The sequence below is a fragment of the Diadema antillarum genome, unplaced genomic scaffold, assembly GCF_040938485.1.
Source record: "Diadema antillarum isolate AM-2024a unplaced genomic scaffold, OU_Dant_1.0 seq00000369_RagTag, whole genome shotgun sequence".
NCBI classification, from domain to species: Eukaryota; Metazoa; Echinodermata; class Echinoidea; order Diadematoida; family Diadematidae; genus Diadema; species Diadema antillarum.
Window position 1 is genome coordinate 697,121 of NW_027271370.1, and position 21,924 is coordinate 719,044.

Below are 21,924 nucleotides of genomic sequence, written 5' to 3' on the forward strand. Positions count from 1 at the left end.
TCAGGCATATTGCATTAGGAAAGTAGTGATATTTTGAGGAGTTGACCTTGACCTTTGACCCCCTGACCTTTGACCCATGACCCCCAACTTCCCTAGATAATCACTGCCCATCTGTACAAGCATATATACTAAGTTCCATGAAGATACCTCGAACCCTTTGTGAGATATGGAGAAAAACATGAAATTTCAAATTTTTTTTCACAAAATAACCTGTGACCTTTGACCTTTGACCCTGTGACCCTAAAATCCACACAAAGTATTATCCCCCAAGGATATACCCTCATACCAAGTTTGATGTAAAACCACCACACGGTTCTTGAGATATCGACAAAAACAAAACGGGACGGACGGACGTACGGACGGACGACCCGAAAACATAATGCCTCCGGCCACTTCGTTGCGGAGGCATAAAAAAATTTTGCATACATTGAAAACAAAATACTGTATATGCCATATATCTAGCAAGTCTATATTGTTTGCAAATCGGGACTTCCCGACGATTTTCGCCAGTGGTTAAATTTGCGATCGTGGAGTACTGTACTGAACGGAGAAATGTTTATGTGTGCATCACATTCATATCAGGATCAGAGTCATTATGTTTGTGTGTCTTGAATTTCACGAATAGCACCTGACTCGTGAAATTCCCTAGAATAAAAACCTCGTGAAATATTCAGCATATACAGTAAATCCCTTTCTACTCCCAGTTACTGAGAGCAAAAAAAAAAAACCCACAAAACATCCCGACATTGAATAAAGGGAAGATTATCTATAACATCATTCAAAAATTATTTGACATACTAATCTGAAAATGTGGAATTTCTGCAATAACAGTATTACCATGCATGCGTAGGTAATACTACTGGTTGCTCCTTGTTCAATAATAACACCACACATATGGTAACTTATTTAGCACATTGACAATATGGATACACCTTGTACACAGAGAATGAACTGAATTAAACTGTACCACCATCTTCACTGTAATAATTCAACTCTGGCCCCATCTCCATCTATTACTACTACTACTACTTCTACTACTACTAATTACTACTACTACTACTACTACTACTACTACTACTACTACTACTACTACTACTACACTACTACTACTACTATTACTTCTACTACTACCACTACTACCACTACTACTACTACTACTAGAACTACTACTACATGTACTACTACTGCTACTATTCTATTGTTCACTGAAAAAAAAGTTGACGAGATCGACAAGCAAGCAATGAATCAGTGTGTCTGGTGAGTCAGTTATTTTTAGTCAAGTACATCCAAATATGAAAGAAAAAATAGATTTCTCAATATTATAACAAGCTCCTAATGTCAATACACGTATATCTAATAGCTGAAACTAACTTGTATGACAATACACAAACCAAAAAAGAACATTTTAATACAACGCGTGTAAACAACGTTGCAAAGCTCTTGTCTAAACCTTCCTTGTCAAAAAAAAAATGTGAAGTGATCAATATTCAACTCTCTTGATGTAAAGCCTCAGTGACTTACAAAAGATGTACATCTTGTCTCCTTCATTGATAAACATTTATGAACACAGACGTTAAATCCACTTCTCTTTAAGTTCCTTCAGAATTTAAACATCACAAAAAAGTTATTATATGTGATTCATTTACTGTAAATAATATACTGTACACGCCACATATTTAGCAAGCCTAAATTTTTGCTAACTGAGACTTTCCAACGATTTTGTGAGTGGTTAAATTCGCGATCGTGGAGTACTGTACTGAACGGAGAAATGTATACATGTGTGTCACATTCATATCGGGATCAGAGTCAATATTTTTGAGTGTCTTTAATTTCGTGAATAGCTGCTGACTCGAAACATACTGAAAACATGAGATGTGACAGGTAAACTTACTTAAAGAATACTTTGCTAGTATGTTGTTTTAAAGTTTGAGTGGAGTTGATTCAACAAACCTTATGTCATTCTCTAGAATATTGACAGATTTAAGAATATTGAAATAGACAACTTTTAGATGCATACAAACTAGTTATAAAGTTGTTTGGTTTTGTGTACATTACTTTCAGCCTGACATAATATAAAGAAGGGATAGAAAGAGTGTGTCTTCACACACACACACACAAATCAAATACAGTGAAACCCCGTTATAACGAGTTCGGTTATAACGAGGAACCGCTTATAACGAGGTGATCGCTTCGGTCCCGTTTTCCTTTGCATGCAAACCTATGGTAGAACGAATCGGTTATAACGAGTTCGGTTATAACGAGATTCCGGTTATAACGAGGACAATTTCGGTGCATCATGATAAAGAAAAACATAAGCAATTTGATCGGATATAACGAGGTTCCATTTCTTGACTAAATTGTCGCTTTCAAACACGCGACAAACGAAACATTTGCCTTCCGATGTTCCTACTGAATTATTAAACATAATCATTCGATTTTCTTTTTCGCAAGATACGCGTGCGTGATATTAGGTCAGACCACAGCGCAACGAGGAAAAAAAGGATAACGCATTCAAAAACTTTTCATGTAGCGACACTTGTGGCCAAAAATGGACAATTGGAATGCGTGTCAACTCATCATTTAATATCCTTTCCATTTTTAGTTCCGAATTCCAGTTCTTTTGCTGGTTAGCAAATATGAGTGTGGATAATTAAAGCCGAAATAATTAATGAAATCATCGCGATCCCGCCGAGTGACAGTAGCGTACAAATTGTTGAATAACGCATGTTAACCTACTTAATCGGTGTTCAGAAAAAGAAACAAACGCATTTATTTAGTTTGAATAGATCTGGATTTGTTCATTATCATTTGACAAATGATAATTTGAATATGAGTGTGTATGATTAAAGCCGAAATAATTAATGAAATCATCGCGACCCCGCCGGGTAACGGTAGCGTAAAAATAGTTGAATAACGCATGTTAACCTATACTTAATTGGTGTTTAGAAAAAGAAACAAACGCATTTATTAGTTTGAATAGATCTGGATTTGTTCATTATCATTTAACAAATGATAATTTAAATATGAGTGTGTATGATTAAAGCTGAAATGATTAGTGAAATCATCGCGATCTCGCCGGGTGACCGTAGCGTAAAAGATAGTTGAATAACGCATGTTAACCTACTTAATCGGTGTTCGGAAATAGAAACAAACGCATTTAACAGTTCAAGAACGGAATCGATGTACAAAACGCGAAGAGATTTTCTGAAGAAAATAAAGAACGCATTTTTAATCCCTTCGGGCGCAACGATCATACATTGTATAAAATTACAGCCGAAATGATTCATGAAATTATCGAATTCCCGCTGGGCACTAACAGCGTAAAATACCTCGCAAGTTAACGGTAAACAACGCATGTATGTTACCCTGAAATCATCGCGATCTCGCCAGGTGACAGTAGCGTAAAAAAAAAATTGAATGACGCATGTTAACCTAAATCAGAAAAAGAAACCAACGCATTTATTAGTTTGAATAGATCTGGGTTTGTTCATTATTACAATTTTAACACTGCATTTCACAATGAAGATTTTTCTTTCTTTCAGAATGGTCTACCAGGTACAGATTTGCGTAAAAAGGATCACAACCTTCCATATTCAATCCTGCCGCATATTTTTCAAGAACGGATGTACAAAACGCGAAGAGATTTTTGGGAAGAAAATAAAGACCGCATTTTTAATCCCTTCGGGCGCAACGATCATACATTGTACAAGATTACAGCCGAAATGATTCATTAAATCATTGCATTCCCGCTGGGCACAAACAGCGTATAAAGATACCTCGCAAGTTACGGTAAACAAGGCCTGTATGTTACTCTATTCGCGCTGGTGCTTAGAAAAACTTAACAAACAAGAATTATTGCAATAAAGATTTAACTCATTTCAGCCCCTAATTTTTCGTCTAATTCACAAATACTTTCCCTTTATTCTCACAAATAATTTCCCTTTATTCTCTCAATAATAATGATCCATGATTGTGTAATAACAACGCAAAGGATGTCCTTAAGTTTCATTAATGGGTATATAATTTCGTGCGTATGTTTTTCTTTGTTTTTGATGCGTACGGATATAACGAGGTACCGGTTATAACGAGGTAATATCGCCGGTCCCACGGACCTCGTTATAACGGGGTTTCACTGTACCATTTTGGTGCCAAAAGTAGGTAAACATACTGCAGTAGAGCCAGCGAGTGTCTCACTCATGCATCCAGGCAATATGCAGCAGCCTATTGGCTCTTATGGCAGGGCAAACAATGTGGCATGAATTAAAATCTGGCTGTCATATCAGCATGATTCACAACCACACCAGCAACCTGTCGCTCGAATTGAGAGCTATCAATTAAAAAGCCACAACTGCTCGAGTGACTCACTTGGTTACATGGCAAATTACTCATCTGTCTGTGGCTCTTGGCACATGCTACTGAAAGAAGTAGAGAAATGCAGCCTGTAATGCATGTAGGCTCCCTATGCTTGTTCACTGTGAGAGCCTGAACTCTCTATGTGCCATTATCATAAAATTATTTTTCGGCCAGGAAATAAAAGGGAAATCAAGAAAATAATACTATACAACGAATTCATACGTAAACAATGAAGCAAATATGAAGATATATTCATGTTTTGAATGCAACATAAGTAGAGAAAGGTCTCTGCAGGCTCATGACATCATCAAATAGAGAGGAATTTTGGATCGGCCCTATCACAACACATTATCTGGGCAGGAGGATATTGATACTCAATTCAATTTGACTCACAACATTGACAGATATGTCTCTGCTTGTCTTTTGTCATATCAGTCAACTCCCAATGACTTACACATATCTGATCTGTCTGCATTAGATAGTCTCCATTCAGACTGTATTTAATAATATGACAAGTTCTGTATCATCCTGCTCATTGGCCTTTGGCTGTGCCCTTCAAGATTTTGTTCAGGATTATGCCTGGTTTGATTAATATTTTCATTTGCCTTGATGAACATTGGTGCCACGTGGGAAATCCATATCACAAAAAGGTACTTTTAAATATAAGTTATTCTTGAAAACAATTTTTATATTAGTATTGCATGTTGCCTCATGACGTGCTGAACTGTCATCTCAATGACACGCACACACACACACACGCACACACATAAACACATAGGCCTACTCACACATGCAGACACACTTGCACAACCACACGGACACAGAATTTTCTTCGCACAACCCTTCTTTTTCTAGTAATGAAAATATGTGTATGTATTGTTGCTGTTTTCAATCAATCTTTGCACCGAACTTTTTATTCAAGAGGGGCCCACACTCTACAAGCTTTGTCTTTTTAGTGGATCCCTCCATTTTTTTCACACAGTGCATATTGACAATTATTGCCCATATCAGACATCTGCGTTGTGGTTCTACGAAATTGTATTTCTTCGTATTACATGCTGGATTGCACATCAACAGGGAGGAGAGGGGTGAATTTCTCATATTCCCCGCTTTGGCAAACCCCTATGGGATTTGCATGTTAAAAACAAGGGGAATATAGCATCCGGGCACTCGAGCTCCAAGTGAGGAAAATTTGCTGTTGATGACTGTTTTTCGCAGAGTGGTTTCATGACGAAGGGTAAATTCCCATAGGTTAACATGTAAAACTAAAGGACGATCGTTGTTACTGTGTGAGCTGGCTGTTTCTATGCACGCCACATACATGAGTTTCGTGACAGAGGGCAAATTCCCATAGGTTAACACGTAAAAATAGAGGACGATCCTTGCCCCTGTGTGAGTTAGCTGATACACGAAAGACGCGCGCCGCCTACCTGAGCTGTGTATAGGGATGCAATGCGCAGTGTGGTGTAGAGCTTGAGCTGGCCCCGAGTGAAAAATTGTAACCGTGAATTGGGAAGTTGTAAAAAGTTTACATCTGTAGTGATTTATGTTACCGCTCAAGATGCCTGAAATGGGTCTCCGACTCGGGCAATACAAATCTAGTTCAGGCAATGAATGTCGTATCCCCCTAAAGGTCAGTCCAGATTATATCATAATTTCACTTTTGTTACCTTAGCAACCATTGCAATGTATCCCTACTGTAAGTTTTCAATTATTGTTTTCTCTGTATAAATTTACATGCATTATTTCTGTCACTGAAGAAAGTGAGATTATGTTTATATTTTATTTTACTGTGGAAAAATGAAATAAATTTCCACTTGAACCTGAACTTGAACATATTAACAGTGCCAGTAATGCATTAATCTCCTTTTGTAATTAATTTTGTTTGGGACATCATCCGAGTAAAGCTCTGCAGTGGCAGTTTCCTGTATTCTTTCCCCACTTACAAATCACTTGTGTGCATCTTGATACTAGACATTAATAAAAATGAAAGTGATCACTATGATATGAAACTGACTACTTCTTTATTCAATTAAATTCAATACAGTCTTATAGTCCATTTTTGGAAATTTGTTTTGTTGGCACGCTTTTGTTTTGTATCTCTTGTTGTATCAGAATATCTCTCATTTTATATATTATTGTACAAGGGGAAAAAGATCACAAAGGTCCAAAATCCAATCCAAAAGATCACAGATAATGGAATTGTTTGCACCAGCATCTATTCCTTCTCAAACATTTTCCTTTTTTCTGTCTATCAGCTGCCAGGAGAATTTGCACAATGTAAGACATTTGTTTTAATTAGGATAGTCCCTACTGTAATGATATTCATTCAGCAATTCCAATCTGTACAGAAACGTACATTTGGCCTCTTTGACCTCTGACTTTGACTGAAAATATCTACATGTTTATCTGAACAGGATATTATCTTTTGGAGTTACACAGTGGCAAGTCCCACCGCAGCTTCCAGAAGTAGTTGCCATATCAAACAACAACAACAACAACAACAACAACAACAACAACAACAACAACAACAACAACAACAACAACAACAACAACAACATCAACAACAACAACACCTACAAACAAAGAAACAAACAAACAGTGGACTGACATATGGATAAAGAGAAAGAGACAAGGAAGAAATCTAGTAAAAAGAGCATCTTAGGACTTGAAGCATAGCGAGAGATCTCCATGGAGAGAGAGAATACTCACAGACTGACTGGCACTGCTGGGGGCATGACACTCTTCTCTCTCTTCCTTCTGTGTGTCTGGAGCTGGACTGCTAAACTGACTGTTTTCATAGAGCAAGCTGATACCTTTGATGCCAGTCAGGTAGTAACCAAACTGACGCAAACATAATATTCGCACCACCATCTGGGGGACAGAAAATAATAGATGGATTTACTACATTTTTCTTTCATCAACATTTGTTACAGGGATTCTTAACTGTATAAAATCTCAACTAAAGAATCTAACTTCAAAGTTTTCGTATGTTTTGCTTAGCAACATTCCTTTGAACTGAAAAAAAAAATGTATTGATTGCATACATACCGGTAATACCTAGCAGTCTTTCACCCATGAAGAGTGGTTGTATATCACTCATTCAGGTCTGCATAATGTCTCTATTATACTGTAAAACGAGGAATGTTCACGTGCATTTTAATTTTGCGAATTTCGCGAGCAGCAACATTTGCAAAATTAAAATGCACGCGAAAGTTCTTGCCTACACAATATGCATTGGATGTAAGTGTCAATTCGCAAAAGTTTCATGCTGCGAGAGAGGCCGTCAGCTCCAATTCACTAAATTTTTATGCTGCAAATATATTGTGTTTTACAGTACATTTTTACTCTGAACTCAATGAGGATCCAAATCCTCAAGAATAGCACACTGAAAATGTGAACAATGAAATGCCCTACCATAGTACTGGTACACTCTTTTTAAAGCTTAGAGACATATTTCAGCAAATATTTGAGTTGGTTTATTGAGAATTTGACTTTGATCTTTATTCCTCAGCAAATATTTGCGATATATCAACTTGGTACACTGCTTTCAAACAAAAATGCTTGCTGAGTTTGATGAAATTATGTCAAATTCGTAACTGGGAATTGTGCATCAAGTGACCTTTTACCTAGTCTTCCTCGCACTTTAAGAGACAATGAGGAGACTAGTAGTGACCTTTCACAATCTGACCTTGACCTATGACATTGACTGTAGTCCCAAGTTCAAAAGCATTGCTGCATACTAAGTTGGTGCATGATAGGCAATGAAACTATGAAACATAGTTCATGAATGATTACAAATCAAATGAATCTCACGACTCTCTATGACCTAGTATCAAATTATTAGCCGGGTTCACAAGTACAAAATAGCGGGATGACGATCGCGATGCACATCCCAAGTTTTTTTGCGAGCGTCCACACGTACCCGCGTCCACACGTACCGAATTATCCCGCTAATTGCCGATAGAGATAACAGCAAAGCCTGCAAACTGGGTCATGCAGCGCCTTTCTCTATCACTGCCTGCGCGCACTTAACTTTGTCCACTGTCTTTTACATGTCAGTGGTGTGGTTCCCGCGCTGTTGTTGTTGTGCTCCAAAGAGGTGAAGGACCTCTTCGCAGAGGCCTCGCTGTTGTGATGTGCGCATTGCATGATGGGATATAAAAACTCGAGATTCTAATCCCAACCGTTCACACGTACCAGCGCGGGGCCAATTATCCCGCTAATTGATGAACCAGCGCAAGATTTCTTGGGATTAGCATCGCAATGCTTATCCCGCTAATTTTCGGGTTTTTTCTGTCAACACGTGCAAAAAACTTGGGATGACGATCGCGATGCAAATCTCGAGATTTGTATCCCGTTAATTGGTGTACATGTGAACCCAGCTATTGATAAATTTCTGGTTTTCACTAAAATGTAAATAACTCATTGTGTTCCTCACATTTAAATCAGAGCTTTATTGACTTATGTTGTAGCATCAATTGCGAGGCAACAGCGGTAACATGATCAAGCAATGGCAGTCCTTTTCTAAGTTTTTTTTTTTTTAATCTTTTCAAATCAATGGAAGAGTGGTGGGCAAAAACCTTATCACCTCATCTAAAAGGTATATGTGGGTGAGACTAATGTTACTGCTCTAAGAAAATTTGTGAAACTTTCAAATTCTTAAACTTTAATATCTTTTGAATAATCTTAAAGAAAATTTCACTAGGCCAGTCATTTCTAATTGCGATATTTACTGAATCAACATAAACAATGAAATCTGTATGCTTGTATTAACCAATATAATTTAAAGTACATTTGTACCCGGAATGCTTTGAGTTCTATTCTGTTTTTTCTAACAAATCAAATAGGGAAAAACTGCAAACAAAATTCATTGTGTTTCAACATGCCTTTCAGTCACACTTTTGCAACAATTGATAATTGTACTCTTCTTTCATCGGGTAGGTTGATTTCTCTCTCATATCTTCTCATATCATTTTCTATCACTTTCCGACACTAAATTGTTGCATTTGGGGCTATTCACACTGAACATGCAAATTCTACAAAGAAAAATAACTACACTTAACTTATCCATGTCACCATGTCTATTCCTAAAACACCAAAACATATGCATTTGCATGAAAAACATTTGAAGTATGTGCCAAACTGGAGCTGCCCCATAGATAGGAAGACAAGTGATTCATGTGTCATTGCATAATAACCAGCCACTCTCTAAAGAAGATGTCTTTTAATATGACAGTTACTGTTTGCCGCCCTTTCTTATAAGCTTTTAAGCTTTCTTATACAGGTGTACATGATTACTGGTACCTAGACATAGGGATGGCGAATAGAAATTGCACAAAGTTTAATGAAATTGAAATCAAAATTACTCAACTTTGCAAGTCTTTACACTAATCTGACATATAAATGAATTAAGAACCATACTTAAAGATTACACCATTTCAGTTTATTTTCTCAGAAGTGATTGGAAAAATGATAAAATCATCTTTGCAGTAAGGGTACAGTTAAATTTTCACAACATACAGCTCAGATTTACAAGTTTGCACATATTTTGGTAGGATTTACTTTTGCTTTTAATATGCTTTATCATTAGCTGAAATTTCATTTCATTCAACAGATAAACAAGAAAAACATAGCCAACATTATGTTAGCGTTCAAAACGAATCTTCATACTGCTCAGAACGGCAGCATCAAACCCTGATCATCAAAGGCACAAATGCTGTGGAGTTCTTTTTCAAAGAAAATCAATAGCTGTTTGAACAATTACAGCCAGTTGGAACTCAGCTCTTCAACCTCCTTGGTGAGACTAATGTGGACTTGGACTTTGTGTCTGGGACTGACCTCATCCTGCTGTGTGAGGTCCATCTCATGGTGGCAGTCATGGGCCATCTCTTTGTGTAAGGACTGCAATGGGGGCATCAGCCATAAGGCAATGTCCTCTGTCAGTGGCATGGGCTGGCACCAGTCTCTCCCTCCCCCTTGGTCCAGGCTTGCCTCAAGCAGCTGTCTTATCGGTGTGCTGCTACACCAGTCTGGTTGTGTCAGTCAGGAAAACAAAGTAATGAGTATATATGATAAACATACAATAGTGCTAATAATTTAGTGTCAAACTTGATTGTGTGAAACCATCAATGCTAAACACCTACACAGAATAATGAATTCTTATCTGCAAAGCATGCTTTTAGAAACACATGAGCAACATAAAATGTGTAAGTTGGTGCTCAAAAGTTACTAACAAAGTTGATTATATTTTACCATTCACACATAAAAATGAAAACATTAGTGTGTTCTAACTTGTATACCATACAAATTTCAAACCATATTTTCTGCTTCCATAGTTTCAGAGTAGCATACACGGATTGACAGTAACATAATACCAGAAGGTAAACAATCTGAAACATGGTCATCTACAAATTTGCACTTCCAGCAACAACCGTCACTGATGTCTATCTTTAGTTCATTCACCACGAGTATGATACAGAGATCCATTCATTCCATGGAGCATTGAAAGTATTTCATCTTTAGGCATGATCAAAGCATTCAATGGTGATAATGCAAGAAATAAACCCTTCAATAATAATCACAGACCTACAGATAACACTATCAAGAGCAGATCCATGCTGCAAGGTAGAAGGCAAATCACAGTTATGATCAACTATATGCTGCCTGTTATACTACCATCGAACAGTAGCACACAATTGGAAATTCTACACATGTAGAGTCATCCACTAAAAAATAAAACAAGAAACAAATGGATTTTATCATACCTTGATTGACGATTAACTTCTCATTGGGACATAAGTTCAGCAAATTGGCAAGTCTTGCCCAAAGTGGCTGGGAACTCTGCAGCAAAAAGTGAAAGAGACAGTGTGATCCTGCTTAAACCTTGATCAACAATTTGCAAAACTTACATCCATAGACATGAAAGATACTAGACATGAGATTTACCTGCAGGAAAAAAAAAATGGAAGTGACATGAATCAAGGTCATTTACATTCCTGTCAGGATCAAGGGCACAAGAAATTGGGAGTTGTTTCATATTTGCAATACTAATTTCCTCAATTTTTGTCTTTTTTATGACCAATTTTTCAAAAACAGTCGCACATGTATGTATCTGATGACATTTACAGACAAATCAAAATCATTAGTCACAACTAATAAAAATGTAAAAGAAAGCCACCTATGATATCATGGGCAACAGGTAAAATATTGTAGAGAAAAGGTGGCAAAATAGTAGCTAGATGTGTGGGCATATCCCATAAACAATGCTCACTCAAGGAAACATTGGCAACATGCCTAAAATAGAAGTCTAAGAGTTGACATTTCAAGGTAACTTGGCTTGGAATCAGATCCACCATCAGAGTACTACAAGAGCAATTTGACTGCAGCATGCAGTTGGCTGAGATGCCTCTGCTTCCTGGCACAATCACATGGACTGCTTTTCTGGGTCTCGTTGATATTATTGCCCCCAGGGGTAATAATACAAAAAATGCCCCCAAATAAAAACAGTCTCTATCTGTTTTATATACCAAATGAAATTGAACTAAATTCTACTTGGTTGATTGCGACCACGCTAGCCACTTTTCAGGTCATGATCAGGTGCTGCCATTAATGTTTGCACAGCAATCGCATCGAACAATGCCATAGCCACCTCTCGCGTTGTGGAAACCACATAAGTGTTTTGGTTTAGTCTGTACTTCATACACCAAATAAAACTAAATGAAATTGCACTTTGCTACCTATTGCATACTATTATGTTGCAAAGCACAATAGCAACAATTTCAGTGGCTGCTACATATTACATACGGCTGCGATAGAATCCGCAACAGAATTCACACATTACATAACTCTTACTAGTATGAAGGATTATTATTTTTTTTTTAAAGGCCAGAAATTGTTATCTGCAATGACCTTGCCATTTGCACAGTGACTGCATCACAAAGCTCACCACTTGTTTTAAACACCACAAAGTGTCGGGTAGTGGAAGGGTAGCATGAGTCCTGCTGAAGCTACATCTTTATTCACTATGCAGGTTATGGAATTGTGGATGTTGCAAGAAAGGTCATAGTATATTGGGTGTCTTGTTTCCTTCTTCCTCTTGAAAGCAGTAATTTGTACATATTTTGTTACTCATGACATTTTTTTTTTTTTTTTTTGCAGAGAGTGAACCTGAATGAAATGCACTGTACAGTATCTGGTTTCCCAGTGGATGTAGATTCTGACATCGCTGAAGGATTGGGAAAGAAGAGTCAAGGCTAAGGTGTGTGTATGTACTTGTTTGTGTCCAAAAATAGGTCTACAAGGACAATCACGCATTCAGAGTTCTCCATACAGGGACAGGCCTGGTGCTGCAGGGGGCCAGTGGGGCAGGTAATACACTGCAGTAATACATAGCCAAGGTGCTACAAACCCACTTGCTCACTTTCATCTTGGGCAACTAAAACGACTGTTGTGTGAGTAAAACCTGGGCACTTCGTTGCTGGGGCGGCGACAAGACCTTGTATCTACAAAATGTCAAATGTTCAGGAAAGCAAAAAAAAAACAAAAAACATGGCAGCCAAAGCACTGTATCAAATGGGAGAGCCGTTCCTTTGACATACTGTGGTGGCTTCACTTTGGGGGCAGGAGAGCTAGGATTTGGACAGGACATCACTTAACTGATTATGTGACAATCCAAAAAAGTAATTTTCACCAAAATTTCGCCCCGGAATGCAAACAGGCAGAGACAGACACTGAAATGATCTACAGACACCAGGCACCTTGGTTGCCTGAAATGACGCCTCTTCTATTTTTGCTTGTAAACATGTGTCTAGTCACAGATTTTGCTCGACAGGGTGCAAAGAGTTGGAGGTACTATGAATCACTGTCTAACAGGTTCACCACTAAGTAGTCTTGTGTTTTGTTTGTTTTTCTTTTTTTCAAGTGGATTTCTTTGCCTTGCGGTAAGAACATGCACTCACTTGTAACAAGCAATTAAGTCTCTGCCCAATTATTTCAGCTGTATACAGTATACAGCCTGTGCAGCCACAAATTGTTCAGCAACACTCTAAATGAGGTCCTGTCAGCTGCCCTTCAGTGACTTTCAGTACATTACAAAGAGTCTTTGCACTCTTGCACACAAAAAAAGAAGCTTGCGACCTCATGTAAATAATATCGCAGGCACATACACACACACAAACACACAGGTGTGCTGTCCCAGAAGACTGCAGTGACAAAACTTGCACTAGCCAAGCTGCTGTAAAAGTGGAAATTTTCACATTGTTGAAATTTTCGCATTTCACTTAACCAGAAACTAGCACAAATATAAAAGCACGCAACATTTTTTGCCTCCTATAATGTTCCAGTGGTTCATACCTTGATTCAGTGGAATTAAAAGCACACGAAACTCATCTTACCAGGCCCAGCTCAAAAAAAAATTTCTCACACAAAAATATCCACTTTCACAGCATACTTTCCAGTTTTATTCTTTACTCTAAATTCAACAGGATCATGATATTCAACAGACAGTATAGAAGCTGTCTTTGCCTTGAAACAGGAAAAGTCTGCATCAAGATCAGTCTCATTCTGGGCCAACTGCAGATCATTTGGCCACCTGGAAAGAAAAAAGTTAAGGGCAAGCCTTATCAGTGGATAAGACCATGTTTCTAACCTTGCAGCAGTAGTACTCTCTTGCACGGATGTTTAATCCTTATAAATTGTTCAGCCCTTCAGTGGAGACTTACAGCAATTGGTCTTGTCACTGCTTGCCAATAAGTGCTTTTAAATTGCTCCTTAATGGCCACATTTGAAGACCCATACTCAAACTCAAACACAAATGAAAGTGGCAAAACTAGCTGGCAATGATCACAAATTGACCAGTTCTATGAATTATCTAGAAATGTTGCTATGGTGACTGGTACACCTTGGTCATATCGTATTATTCTCCCATAGGTCTGTTGTACATCTTGACAGAGTCAGAGTGAGACAACAGTTTCACATGATTGGTAAAAATTGAAGGGTCCTCTTTAAAGGTTGACAGCACAACCCCAAATGTGTTTAGTGCTGATGTATTTTTGAACCAGATTTCATTTGGATGGCTACTTGACCCTTGCTCTTTGACCCCATGACCCACATCTTTCTTCAAACAACTACTAACTGGTAATATCTAATTTTCATGACAATACTTTGAGCTATTTTCAAAAATATGGGAAACCAATTGGGACATTTCAACATTATCATTTAACCTTTGATCCCATGGCACAAATCTTTTCTTAGAAAATAATTGTGCCATAATACATATACCTAGTTTAATTAAATGTACATATGAGGCAATGCAGAGATATGGAGAAAGAAGTGAAATTTTAAGAATTTGACCTTGAACTTTGGCCTTGAGCACCCAAAATTTAATTGGCACATCATCCTCTAATGCATAAATAATTATGCTGACTTTCATATGGATACTTCACACAGTTCTCAAGTACGCTGTCCACAAAATCAATTAAAGATGGAAGGACGGACAGATAGATGGGCGGACGGGCAGACAGATGGACAGACAACCCGAAAACATAATGCCTCCGGTGACACCTCATGGTTGAGGCATAACAAAATTTTCATGGAGACTTTTTGACGTCACACTATAAGATGTTGTTCCTTGACTACACACTCATGGAATTTGATGAGGAAAGGAAATTTTGCTTTTTAGTTTTTAAAGTGCATTTAAATATGAATATGTTTTTTGAAAAAAGTACCATCTAAATTGTAGCATTTGAAAATATATTTTTATATTATTTCATAATAGTTCTTTTCTTTGAGTCACTCATTTACATTGAGTCATTACAAACTTGAATTCTTCAGTAATCAGTCATATTTCATTTGAATATTTTCAATATTCTGGTAGCTTCTTTTGAAACTGACTTTTCTTATTCTGACAAATTATGGGCTGTTAAAGGAGATAAGAGTAGGGGTCATCTAAGTTAATTACAGTCTGGACTATAGCACTCTAGATCTCAAAGTTTTTTGAAATATTGACGGTTCATCATTACTATACATTATTCTATTGAACCTTATTCCCTTTCTCTCTCAATAGGTAGTTCATTATTTCATGTTACCTCTCAGTTTAGCATAGTGCAGTCCAACAACCCATTGACAGAACATCTCTGTCCCTAGTCGTATCTTTTTCAATCCCTCACTCAAACTCTCTCTCTCTGTAGGGTGGTGATTTGGCTCAGCCCACAGCATGTCTGCCTCTCAATCTAATGCCTGTTTCATGCTTTGCAAATTTCACTCAGGATCACCTGGGTGATGCTGTAGCACGAAAGGCAGTGCAGGTGAACTCCCGGGTAAAATGCTGCTTGACTTTTCAGAAATCTGAACCTCCAATCATCCCTGATAAACTAGCAGTTGTCCCCGAGTTCGCTTGGGTTAAGGCAGGTGAAGCTGTAGCACAAAAGGGCATTGCAGTGAAACTCTTGGGTGAAAAATGAGGGTCAGCATACCAACAACATCTTGCAGGAACGTTCATGCATTCGTCATAGCGCGTACTTGAACTGCAGTAGAGTAGGAGAGAGAAATTCAAGCAGGAACTCATTCGCTAGTATGAAAGAAATTTCTTGGAGGCGTTTCCCATTGGATCCTCTGTTGAATCTCCTGGGTGATCACCCGGGTGACTAGCGTGAAAGGGGAAAAAATGACCCGATTCGAGCCTAGCAGAGCAATGCTGTATGTAATCATATCGTCCCCTCTCATAAAGACAAAACACTTTGTCCCTCAGATAGGACATTAAATGGAGGTCCCATGAGTGAGTTAGTCATGATTCACGCATGCAAAAGATCCCATGTCATTCATTCATCGCAAAGAGCAGGATGCTAACCTGGTGAAGTGGTCTACCTACCTACCCACACACACACACACACACACACACACACACACACACACACACACACAAAATGGACAAATGATGCCAACCCCCCATGGTTCGTCCTAGGTGACTAGCAATAGTCAGCAAACAGTATCAACTGGGAACATTGTGCTACATAAAGAAGAAGACTCTCTTTCTATCTTTCTACATGTCTATCTTTCTACATACAAAGAAGAAAAGAAGAAAATATTCTTTCCATATCTCTACATGTCTCCCCCCCCCCTTCTTTTTGTTCCTCTGTGTATTTAAGTTAATTTGCTACCTATTTGGCATACGAGCACTGACCCAATGCTGGTTTATGAATATGCTTGAGCAATCGTAATCTCAATTATGACAATTCATGATAATCTGAATAATGCTAGATGATTTTAAACTCTCTCTCCCTTTTTCCATGATCATTCAACACATTGTTCTGTTTTTGTTTTTGTTGATTGTTGTTGTTGTTGTTTTTTTTTTTGGGGGGGGGGGGAGGAAGGGAGGGGAGACAAACAATTAACTTGAACTTAATACAACTGCAAAACCACAAATGAAATGGTATGTAAACACACACACACACACACACACACAAATAGAAACATGTGTGGGACTACAATAAACGCAGGGGCATAGGGTTGACACTCCTAGGTGCTATGCAGGAGCATGATAAGTGTAGGCTATTGGGGAAGCGTATGGAGATGGTGTGTATATCTCCAACTAGGCTTTTCACACATGATGGGTATTGTGTACACACAACAAAACACTGCTCTGTTGACACTGAGCCGTGTACACATGGCATAAGCATCAACGGGCACTTACTGTAAAACAAGGAAATTTCGCGTGCACTTTAATTTCGCGAATTTCGCGAGCTCCAAGATTCGCGAAATTAAAATGCACGCGAAAGTCCATGTTTACATTATATGCATTGAACGCCAGTGGCACTTCACGAAAATTTCATGACATGAAAAAGGCTGTCGGCTCCAATTCGCGAAAAATTCATGCCGCGAATATATCATGTTTTACAGTATGCTGTGAAATCAATGGTATTCCACTCTGAAGAGATATACTATTAAAGTATGTCGTAAATAGGTAGTTCTAGCATTACAAAGATTGACCAACCCAATTCCCTTTGATCATAAGCCAACATAAGGCTGCCAGTTACTGCTCATCATAACATATCAAATACATGCATCATAAACAATGAATTTCCTTCATGTCCAATCACTTAAACCTCTGTGTTGTGTTGCCTTTAGTGAAATGACTGAAATATCACAAAGTCTTGAAAACACAAATAAGGATGTGACTCAAAAATCTTTTATCTGAAAGTAATACTCTTGTACTGAATTTGAGGTATTTGTTTTATGTTACTATATGAACTAGAACTATCACTCAATGTGATTAATACCCCCACCTAACACTGAGGGAGTTAGCTCAACCAGCAATTACTTTGTATGCTTTTTATCGGAAAAAAAAGAAGAAACCATTGCAATGTATGGTTCAACATTGAATAAATGTATATCTTGCTCACTGATAGTCACATGTGCCATACTCAAGTCAAGTGCTCAAAACCTGAGGGAGTAAGATACGTAAATTGGCAATTTCTATGATTTTTATTTTAAAATGTTGTTACCATGGCAAGACATTTCACATGACAAAAAATTAAATTTGAACAACCACATATCACAGATGGCACGTGTGCCAAATTTCAAATCAAATGCTCAAAAGCTGAGGGAGTTACCTGAATTCATATTATCGCATAATTTTCATTCAAAATATGTTGTTACCATGGCAACACATTTTTCAACAATGACAAAAGATATATTTTGCACTGCCAAAATTCAAGCCAAATGCTAAAAGACTGAGAAAGCAAGCTGAATCCACAACATTTCCATATGCTCTTTAGTGAAAAAATGCTGTTACCATGGCAACGCATTGTTTAACAATAACAAAAGATTAAGTTTGCACATCAACATACTATAGCCGTCACATGTACCAAATTTCATGCTAAGCGCTCAAAGAACAACATTTTGTAAGATTTCTCAAAATTTGCCGCTGCCATGGCAACGCATTATGCAATACTAACGAAAAAGGTGTCATGCACATCTTTATTTGATAGGGGCCCCACATGCCAAATTTGGGGTCAATTGCTCAAAAAATGAGAGAGTAGTTTGATCCAAAACATTTTGCAAGATTTTTTTTGAAAATTTGCCATTGCTATGGCAACACATAATGCAATATTCACAAAAAAAGGTGTCATGCAAATCTTTATTTGATAGTGGTCCCACATGCCAGATTTGGGGTCAATTGCTGGAAAAATGAGAGAGTAGTTTGATCCACAACATTTTGCAAGATTTTTTTTTCAATTTGCCGTTGCCATGGCAACGCATTATGCAATACTCACGAAAAAGGTGTCTTGCACATCTTCCTTTGATAGCAGTTGCACATGCCAAATTTGAAACTAATTGTTCAAAAATTGAGAGAGTAGTTTGATTCACAAGTTTTTATAAAATTATGCCGTTGCCATGGCAATGCATTATGCGATACTAACCAAAAAGGTGTCTTGCACATCTACCTTTGATAGCAGTCACACATGCCAAATTTGGGGTCAATTGCTCAAAAATGAGAGAGTAGTTTGATCCACAACTGTATGCAAGATTTTTCAAAAATATGCCATTGCCATGGCAACGCATTGTGCAATACTCACGAAAAAGGTGTCTTGCACATCTTCCTTTGATAGCGGTTACACATGCCAAATTTGGGGTTATTTGCTCAAGAAATGTAAGAGTAGTTCGATCCACAAGTTTTTATGAAAATATGCCGTTACCATGGCAACGCATTATGCAATACTAACAAAAAAAGGTGTCTTGCACATCTACCTTTAATAGCAGTCTCACATCGTCGGCCTCATGCCAAAAGGGCACTAATAGTGTACAAAGTCTATGGCGTTAAGGCCCTTTTGGCATGAGGCCGACGACATGCCAAATTTGGGGTCAATTGCTCAAAAAATGAGAGTAGTTCGATCCACAATTTTTTTGCAACAGACTGACCGCCCGACCGCCCGACCACCCCACCTCCCGACCGCCCGCCCAACTGACCGACCAAACGACCGACCACCCGGCCACTCGCCATCCAAGTGATTCCTATATACCCCCACATACACTATGTGTGGGTGGGGGTATAATAAGACAATAATAGACCACAGAATCCCTCTTCAGGAGATGAGTAAAGTGATTTCTGCCTTCATTGCCTGCAGGAACCAACTATTGAAAGTGCTTGTCAAAAGCACACTTGAAAAAAACTGAGATAGAAATGTAAGGTCAGTTGCTCCATCTTTTCTTCAAGTCTAAATTATAAATCAGCTGTTCAACTCTGGGCAGCAGAGATTAATACATATTTTCATTCTACAGAGAGCAATTGTTGAAGGTGACAACAGCATATCATACAGTGTACCACTTTGTACCTGAGCTGTCTTGATGATGAAGTCTTCATTAGTTCGCAGCCAGTCAGTGAGGATCTTTACCACAGGAAGCAAACCCTCTTCTGTCAGGATCTCCATGAGGACAGGGACAGGGATCTGACCAGTGCCAGCGGCAGGAGAACCCTGTGGCTGGACCGGGGCCCCCTCCTCTTCTGCCTTCATTTCTGAATGCAAACAAAGAAATTCATCACTACATCAAGCTATCACAACAAACCAAACCTTGCACTGGGCTGTAACATTGATAGTCTTATAGCAAAGATTAACACTATCATAGTACACCCTTATAAACTTTGGCTAAAAATGGAACCCATACAAATGTTCTGAAAGCTACTAATCAAAAGAAAAGTGAGAGTGTACAGGAGAGACAGCAGGAGATCTCTGTATGCCTCCAACAGAAAGAGAGCACTCTGTAACGTTATGATGTTGATGTAGCTACAAGTTCAGAAAATTGCCGTCTTTCCCTCTCATAACCTTCAGAAAACATAGATTAAAATCTAACATGCCAAGTCATACTTTTAGAGCTGAGACCTTTCTTTCATCAAGCATGGTATTGTACGATAACCATATGTACCAAGCAGAACTTGAATAGAGTCTTGGCCTAGAGGTATACTTCACAAATAACAGAGCTTCCTCTGAAAGATCAGCTCTACTTCATAATGATCACTTTCTCCGCCCAAACTCTGAACAGAAACACATACTGATTAAGGAAAGACTTGATTTGTCGTGAAGTACGCAATGAAAATCCATATCTTTCTTTATCTTTAACACCTAGTTTTTACTCAATATCATCTAAAACTTGATCAGTAGTGTGCACTTGTAAGTATTCAAAGCTGCACTAGATTACTTTTTTAGAGTTGAACACTGACCTGTCAGAATTTGACCATGGCCCTCCTACACTGACCTTCATCAGAATCTTACTCAATTCCAATCAATGAAATTTCCCAGAACACTCAATGTGTGTCATATTTTACAAAAATGACAATATGAATGACAAGTCATAAGTCACTGCACAAGTACAGGCATCTGAGAGCCTGACACTGACATTGAATCCTACCCTTCATTATCATTTGCCTCAAATCTAAACTGCAGTCTATTATGTTTTACAACAATAAAATATAACTAGAAATGTTGCTACTAGCGACTGGTATGCCTCCGCCATAATGCATGGTTCTCCTAATTGGGTATATACAATATGTAGTACATCTTGACAATGTGTGCTGACAGTTTACCATAATTGGTAAATTATCAAAATGACAAGTTTGTCTCAAATGTGTTGAATGTTCACTTTCCTTGAATTAGGTTTAATTGGATGAATGTCTCTTTATTGTCTACAAGTGCAGGCGTTTGGTCACTGGAGAATTTCTACTTGACTTTTGACCCTTTTATCAAGTTTATGCATTGAGTAATTTTCAAGGTATGGAGAAAAAAAGTGTAATTTCAGTATTGAATAGTAAAATAATAACATTTTAACCTGACCTTTGGCCATGGAATTCCCAGGAGAATCACTGTCAGGTAGAACATGCATGTACCAAGTTTTATGATGTTACCTTGAGTCGCTATCAAAATATGGAGGAAGAAGTGAAATTTAGCACTTTCACTTGAACTTTGACCTTTTGGCAAGAAACTTCCCAGAGAATCTCTGTTGGGTAATACATGTATACATTAAGTTTCAACAAAAATTCTGCAGGCATTGCATAAATATGAGGGGAAATAGTGAAATTTTGAGGAGTTGACCTTAACCTCTACCCCCATGACCTTTGACCCATGACCCCAAAATTTCCTAGATAATCACTGTCGGTCAGTACATGCTTACAGTGTATATTGACCGATTTGGGTTCGTTGAGGGCAGCAGACAATTTGTTGCACTGGGCGCAGCCATTAGCTCATTTTGCGGTGTCCCAGCCGAACCCCCCTCCTCTCCCCCCACCCCCCAGGCAACATGTTTATCATGCACTTGTAACAAAGGTTCGCGCATTTAGCAAGCATTCGCGCACTCAGTACGAGACGCCTATTGGCTAAAACAACCACGCATCAGTTTTTCATTCCTTGCACGTGCTAATGAAAGGAGGGGGTAGGGGAGAGGGGAGGGGGGGTCCGCTGGGACACCACAGTAATGGCGCTGCCCATGCCAAATATACACATAGCGCGTCACAGAATCAGTCAATACCTAAGTTCCATGAAGATACCTCAAACCATTTGCTAGATATGGAGGAAAAAAGTG

At 38.3% G+C, this 21,924-nt stretch overlaps 1 protein-coding gene across 2 annotated transcripts in view; it reads right to left on the minus strand.

Moving 5' to 3' along the window:
* The window catches only part of LOC139731386 (nonsense-mediated mRNA decay factor SMG5-like), a 55,282-nt gene that overhangs the window by 17,415 nt on the left and 15,943 nt on the right, over nt 1-21,924 (minus strand). For both annotated transcript variants that reach the window (XM_071642274.1, XM_071642273.1), the window contains exons 12-15: nt 19,686-19,867; nt 11,121-11,196; nt 10,195-10,385; nt 7,066-7,227 (exon numbers count right to left, since the gene is read on the minus strand). In XM_071642274.1, the coding sequence (XP_071498375.1) occupies nt 7,066-7,227; nt 10,195-10,385; nt 11,121-11,196; nt 19,686-19,867 (611 nt within the window). The remainder of the gene's footprint in view (nt 1-7,065; nt 7,228-10,194; nt 10,386-11,120; nt 11,197-19,685; nt 19,868-21,924) is intronic.